Source organism: Chionomys nivalis, chromosome 3 (assembly GCF_950005125.1).
Source record: "Chionomys nivalis chromosome 3, mChiNiv1.1, whole genome shotgun sequence".
Taxonomy (NCBI): Eukaryota; Metazoa; Chordata; class Mammalia; order Rodentia; family Cricetidae; genus Chionomys; species Chionomys nivalis.
Window position 1 is genome coordinate 37,198,456 of NC_080088.1, and position 7,847 is coordinate 37,206,302.

General features: G+C 33.4%; 1 protein-coding gene across 1 annotated transcript; it reads left to right on the plus strand.

Moving 5' to 3' along the window:
- The first annotated feature begins 6,649 nt into the window (after positions 1–6,649).
- On the plus strand, positions 6,650–7,570 carry LOC130871799 (olfactory receptor 5AC1-like). Its single transcript, XM_057765407.1, has one exon. It carries the CDS (start codon positions 6,653–6,655, stop codon positions 7,568–7,570), a length of 918 nt encoding a protein of 305 aa, XP_057621390.1. The 5' UTR covers positions 6,650–6,652.
- Positions 7,571–7,847: the final 277 nt, after the last annotated feature.

The following is a 7,847-nucleotide window of genomic DNA, read 5'->3' on the forward strand; positions in this document are numbered from 1 at the left end:
AAAGAGAGAGGGGCTGGGGAAATGGCTCAGAGGTTAAAGCAATGACTGCTCTTCCAGAGGAACCAGATTCAATTCCTAGCTCCCACATGACAGCTATCAACTATCTGCAACTCCAAGATCTGACACCCTCACATACAGACATACATGCAGGCAAAGTACCAATTTTGATAAAACAACAAAAACACACTACTAAAAAATGAAATGGAATGAGGTGGTATATGGGAAGGTTTGGAAGGAAGGAAGGGAGGGAGAAAGTAAGACAATAATTTATTTTATTTAATATCTTAAAAGTGTAATATGCATTAATTTTGTGTAAAAGATATCTTTTATATTTTTATATACTTCATAGTGATTCAGACTAATATACACATGGCTAAGTGACTTGGTGTCTATGGCTTTCTCAATAACCTTTCAGAAAATTACATGTAAAAAAACCATACCCATCAAAATTATTAAGAGGAAACCTCCTGTTTCTCTCATGTTTTAAAAGAAGAAGAAAACCATCGCCCTATCTGTTGATTAAGGAGCATCTGGGCTTTAGGAAAGTGAACTCTCTCTAATTTCATTCTCACATGTCTTGATTACATTTTCCTTATTTCTTCTCTCTGCAGTGTGAGCAGCCTGAGGGGAAGTGATGGAAGTGAACAGGATTCAGAGCTGCAATTACTCTTGTACTTGGTGTTCTTCTTTATTAATATTAATTCTGTCAGATCTCAAAATGACAAGGTAACTAGGAAGGATAAGGCCTATAGATACAGGTTCAAACATTTATTTTAAAATGTTAATGTGTTATTTATTTTTCATCCTTGAATGTGTCTCATTTTCCTATTTAAATCACTACATAACTTACAGATAGCATGAGCTAGATATAAAAAGTATAGAGTTAAATTTTTATTACCATAAATTGCCAACAGGAAATCATATGCCTCCATTTCATTCTTCTGAGCCTTATCTCTTGCAAAAAAAGATGAGGAATTTCTCTCTACAAAAATCAAATGATAAAAATGAGTTAAGTCACTATTTTATATTCCTTACTCTCTGTCAAGTACAAGAAGGACTTGATATTGATTCTTTCATTTTGATCCTGTTATACCTTGTTAAGCTCCTATTATTAATTTTAAAAGTGAGGATACCAAGACTTGGAGAATTTACTTGATTAGTGTTTTCGAGGCAAAGACCTTAAGCTGGTGTGCTTTAAATTCTATGGTATTAACTTTGTAACTCTGCCTCTCCTATGGCTGAATGCAGAAACCTAGTATTTTTTGTATCTTTAACATTTTAGAGTGATATGAAGCATAATTTCAATTGTCATTGCTAACTTTAAGATATGTTGCATGTTTCTCCTTTGTTATTTTTGAAATTTATGCAAGTTTTTTATAAGATTACCTTTCAGATTAATATAGTTTTCTACTCAAAATATTTCCTAATTATTCTATCTTAAGTAGGATTAAAATTATATATTATTTCAATCGATTAAAACCCCCTGACTGGTTGACTATTCATAATCAAGTAGTTACCAATATCAAGATAGTGGTCTAAAGTTAGACATATTGAGCAGAATACAGAAATAAACAAATAGCAAAACCTTGAAAACTGATAGTCTTCAATTCATAGTGTTCAAAAATGCATATTCTTATTCAGAAAATTAAAGTTAACTGATATTCTAATATATGTAAACATCAATTCAAAATAAGCTATTTGCTTAAATAAAGGCATATCAAAACTCTATTACTCCCAAGAAACAAAAACACTTCTTACATTTGCCTGGACAATATTTGTTGAATATTAAGCCCAAAATTATAAGCACGAAAAGTTAAATTAGACTATAAAAATTTTGCATAAAATAACCAAAAATAACTGAATGAGATTATAACCTATATGATGGGACAAATATATGCAAGTCATGCATTTGATAAGTATAAGATATGAAAAAATAAAGAACAGAAGCAAGAATATCATGAAAAGTGATTAAAATGAGAAAGTATAGATATTTTGTGATGAGGAAGTAAAAATATCCAGCAAATCACACACATATACATACACACACAAACATACAAATTACTTTTGGCTAGTCTAAATTTTATAATGTTATATTTCCAAATATATATTATAAATCTGCTCATTGTAGATTTAGGAACAAAATTCTGAGCAATATTAACTTAGTTTGATAATAATTTTTCAGTTCTAGAAGTTTAAAAATAATAAATTCTTAATAAAAATAATGTGGCAAGGAAAACAGTTCATAATTTTGGGAATTTGGGCATTGTTTTTTTCCAAACTGCTTTCTGCTGCTTGTTGGGTGAAGTATTTTTAGGGTTTACAGAGACATTTTGGGGGAGGATCTTGTTCCATCAAACCACATTAGTTTAGAAGGAATCCACAGGTTCTCGTCTTCTGTGGAAACAAAATCAGAACCTTTCTTTCCAAAGTAACATATTCTTAGACTCGACTTTTGGAATCAATATAATATATTGATTATATAATATGTATATGTTTAACTTATCAGTCAAGAGAATAAAATATCTCTCTGCAGTAAAGAAATTCAGACAGAACACTAATATACATAATCTAGACTCTGTGTATTTCCATCTTTAGGAAGCTTATTTTTAACTCTATTACTTTTTTTTTGTTTTGTTTTTCGAGACAGGGTTTCTCTGTAGCTTTGGAGCCTGTCTTGTAGACCAGGCTGGCCTCGAACTCACAGAGATCTGCCTGCCTCTGCCTCCCGAGTGCTGGGATTAAAGGCGTGTGCCACCACCGCCCGGCTCTATTACTTTTTAGTATTTATTTTATTATCTTGCCTCCTTACTCTTTTTCCTCTCTCTCCCAAGCCTATTTGTATTTTTTTTAAAACACATTATCAGTCACCTAAAGGTTCATTTTTGTCTAAATCTGTCTTTAATGTGTATCTCTAATTCTTTCGTGATCACTGCTTTAAACTGTTAAGTAAACGTGGGTAGGACCAGAGTGCTTTGTCTGTTGGTTCCACCCTTCATGGTCCACTTACCACCAGCTATGGAAGCCATGTTTACCACCCCAACTCTGGAAAGCAGTTGGCCCATGCTGACACCAAGTAACTTGTACCACATTGCTCACAAAAACCCATTCACGCTGGACCTCCCAAAAGAGCCAGTGCCATTCTTGCCACCAGCACAAATTAGGAAGCCATTTCTTTTCTTTACTTTTTTTTCCCTCTTTTTTCTTTTTTGGTTTTTCAAGACAGGGTTTCTCAAGAAAGCTATTTCTTTCAAGCAAGTTTTGCTGCCAAGGCTGAGTCAGGAAGCCTTCTCTTAAAGGAGCCACACCTCTGCTTGCTGTCAGCAAAGAGTCTATCTGAAAACTTGTGGCTACCAAGAAGCTCCAATTGACTTGTATTTTTGTGGGTCTAGAAGCCCTCTTATTTCTTAAATTCTATTTTTAGGTCTTATGTGAATCCATGCTCTGGATGGTGGGCCTCATTCTGTAGATGGAGACAGCATTTTGTTTTCTGGCCATCCAGACCTGAATAAACACACAGAAACTAAATTAATTACGCACAATTTGGCCCATGTCTTAGGCATATTTCTAGGTAGCTCTTACATCTTAAATTACCACATTTCTATTAATATTAATTCATGTAACAACACTAGGCTGTGGCATACCATTAAGGTTTTGGCATCTGTCTCCTTTGGAAGCTACATAGATTCTCTGTGACTCCACCTACTCTATATCTCTTTTCAGATTTCCTGCTTGGCTTTACTCTGTTAAACCATTGGCTGAAAGAGCTTTATTCATCATCCAATGAAAGGAATTCATATATAGAAAAGAATCCCACATCAACATGAAAAGAAAAAAAAGGAAATATTTTTCCAATGCAGACAACATGGTTGTTGCTTAGAAATAAAGTTAGATAACATTTTTAAAAAATATCATTTAAACAATGTGGATGTATTAAATATTTAATTTGACTTAAAATTGACCTTTGCCTTTAGTTTTTTGAAAAAAGTAGAGTATATAAAGACAGTTACAATAGCATTATTAGTTTTGATCTGCTGATTAGTGAACAATGCCCAGCAGATTGGATTTATCCTACTGGGAGTATTTGTCAGCATTTAGGGAGTTTCAGTGTTCATCTCACAAACAGGATTGAAGATTGGGAGAGATAAATATCATTCCTCCAAACTAGGCTTTTTAAAAAAAATTGACACAGAAAGAACAATTTTTGATATCTTTCTTCCTTCACTTAAAATATTTTTCATGAAGATTTTTTTCTTACATCCATAGGTAAGAGAGAATATTTTATTTTACTTTCTTTTAAAAAAGTTAAATGATGCCTGTATCAAATATGAATTTTTTCCAAACTTATTTAACATTATATGTGGAAATATCTTTTTAGGGGAATTTGTCTAATAAATAGAACACAAAGCAGTTTCAACCGAACTATGGACTCACAAGTACCTGTTTATGGGCCAAATATTTGTTCCCTATCCTGAGGTTTTGTGAAGTCTTTGTAGGTAACCTCTATGTTATGCTTCTTATTAATAATATGGGGAAGTTGAGATATTTTGACTACTGAGGACTATTGCATCATAGAAAACATCATACACTGTGGTGAAACTTGAACCAAACTTTATAAACATATTTATGAATAATAGTAAGTCAAAGGTGAAAATGAGACTTATTGGTTCTGAAAATCTGAGTTCTGTATGCTTAATTAAGACAATATAATACATTAAAATTTATTTTAAAAATATAATGTAATCCAAGTCATTCAGAGGTATGTAACATCGAGGCAGTTATCTGTCTGCTTCCTCACCTGGTTCTTGGTTCACATGGTATTCCTGGAAGCATAAAAAAAGGAAAGGTTCATCACCCTGGTACATCAGTTACATTAGTAAATTTTTGGCAGGTAACAATTATAAGATTATAATCTTACAATTTTTGAAGTTCAGATGTTTGATTCTTTAATGTCTTCACAAGCTTAATAAGACTACAAACAATTCCTTTTCTCTTTTCCCAGTAAAGAGCGAGAACGCAACACTGCCCGGGACAGTGTCTGTTTCTGAGTGAAACAAAGGCCCTAATAACATTCTATGTAATGATCAAGTCCTCATGTTTTTACTTCTTTAAAATTATTCTTAATTGACGTGATTGTTCTTTAATTCTGCATTCCAATAATTCTCCATCTTTCTTTTGGTTTGTAACAATGGATCTTGGAAAAATTGCCTTCAGAAGACCACAGATATGAAGAGGAGGACTTTAATTACATTCATAAGAAAATGATGAGATAAAAAATGAAAAAAAATATTGGTACAAATCTATTTGTCTAGTCTAGTAACAACCCATGTCTGTCTATTGTTTAGGCACTCATGCCTATTGTTTACAGTTGACCTGTTCCTGTTTAGTTTACCAATGCAGTGCTGTGTATACACAAACACATCACATTATGTGCAGGATTTTGTATATTTTGTCATTACAGAAATGTGATGCGATGGTGGTGTCTTCCTTTCCCTTCTGCTTGACTTCTACTGGATATAGCTTAATTGCCCAGCTTATTGAACACATGAATACATGTTGATCTTGTTTTTCTTCTATATATATATAATTATTAATAATAATTTGTTTTTGAATTTTGATCTTATGATTTTCTTTTTAAAAAATAAATTTAACTTATTGTTTTTGTGTCTTCTTGGATGTTTTCTCTACTGGATGTATGTGCACTTCATGTGTGCCCTCTGCCCTCAGAGGTCTGAGGAGATTTTTAGCCCCTAAGGAACTGGACTTACATATGGTTGTGAGTCACCGTGAAGGTGCTCAGAACTGAACTAAGATCCTTCGGAACAGCAGCTAGTAATCTTAACCACTCAGGCCTTTCCCCATGCCTTCTATTTCTTTCAGTCTCACTGTTTTTCTTTGTAAGCATCTCAAACTTCAGCACTTAAAATGAATGCAACTGTTGAAATATTAGCTTTTCTTTCTACTCTTGTTTCTTTTGTAATATTTTCTATTCTGCCTTCACTTTGAAAAATCTCAATCATGAAATTGAAAAGAACTTACTGCCTTTTTTTTCTACCATAATTTTGTTGAGAGAAAATAAAAAGGATGAGTTTGTGTCTCCTAAACACATTTTATTATAAACCTCACTTGATGGCATGCACTTTTAATCCCAGCATTATGGAGACAGGCAAGTTGATCTGAGTTTGAGGCTAGCCTAGTCTGCATATTAGCACCAAGACAGCCTGGGCTACACAGATAAACCCTCCCTCAATAAACAAAAACAAACAATTAAAAATGATATTTTAGTATAAAATATGTATTTTTTCATTCTAAATTCTACATAAAATCTCTTTTTCTCTCTTTGTCTCTCTCACACATATATGCAATTTATAATTTATTCATGTATGCTTGAGAACAGATAAGTTAGTGTTTATTGATTTATTATTTATTTTTCAGATAAATGGATATGGAAAGTTTATACATTAAAACTGTTCAGAAAGTATTTTCTATTTCCAGCATGATTAAAAAGCAGAAACATGACACCTTCCTATCTATTGATTGTGGAGTACCTGAAGCACAAGTGTGGTCTCAATATGATCCTATTGTTACTTCGTCTTAGTCACATTTAAAAAAAAACTCTCCTCCCTCCTTTCAGTGAGCTGTCTGAGTGGGTGTGATGGAAGGAAACAGTACCCTGCTGACTGAGTTTGTTCTCAGAGGAATAACAGATCGTCCAGAGCTGCAAGTCCCCCTGTTCCTGGTGTTCTTCTTCATCTATGTCATCACCATGTTGGGCAACCTTGGCTTAATCTTTCTCATCTTAAAGGATCCCCATCTTCACACTCCCATGTACATTTTTCTTGGAAATTTAGCCTTTGCTGATGCCTGTTCTTCATCCTCTGTGACTCCTAAGATGCTTATGAAATTTTTAAATAAGAATGACATGATATCCCTGGGTGAGTGTTTCTCCCAATTTTACTTTTTTTGTTCAAGTGCGACCACGGAATGTTATCTCCTGGTAGCGATGGCCTACGACCGCTATGTAGCTATATGCAACCCTCTGCACTATGTGGTTGTAATGTCCAAAAGACTCTGTGTTCAGTTCATATGTGTGTCATATCTAATTGGACTTCTACATGCCTTACTTCATGTAGGAATGTTATTTAGGTTAACCTTTTGTAGTTCCAATATAATAGATCATTTCTATTGTGAGATCTTGCCACTCTATTCAATTTCTTGCACTGACCCATCCATTAATGCATTGGTCATTTTCATATTTGTAATTTTTATACAAGCAAGTACTTTTATGAGCATTATAGTTTCTTATGTCCGTGTGCTTTGTGCCATTCTGAAAACAAAGTCTGAGAAGGGCAGACGCAAAGCCTTCTCCACCTGCAGTGCCCATCTGGTGTCAGTCTCTTTGTTCTATGGCACCCTCTTTGTCATATATGTGCTCTCTGGATCTGACACACACAGTTTTCAGGGTAAAATGTATTCATTGTTCTATACCATCATCATTCCTTTGCTGAACCCCTTTATTTACAGTCTTAGAAACAAAGAAGTTTTAGATGCCTTGAGAAAACTCACAAAATGATGACCTTTTCTGAAAACTTCAAGGTGTTTCCTTTCGCCAGATTCTCTCTTTTAAAGTTTATTATAATATTTGGCCCTGTACTTTGCACATAATAATTCTTTACCTATTGTTAGGTAAGCAATAAAATGTAGACTAAAATCCCTGCATTACTGTTATTATTATTATTGTTGTTGTTATTATAAAAGCAGTGGTCTTTAAAGAAAGATAAAGTATAAATTGTTTTTGAACTCACAAAGAACATAAATTATTCTCAAATTATTATCATAAGAGCAATAAA

Bases quoted from the DNA above. Each gene is read 5' to 3' on its own strand.
- LOC130871799 (XM_057765407.1), top strand. From the start codon at position 6,653: ATGGAAGGAAACAGTACCCTGCTGACTGAGTTTGTTCTCAGAGGAATA.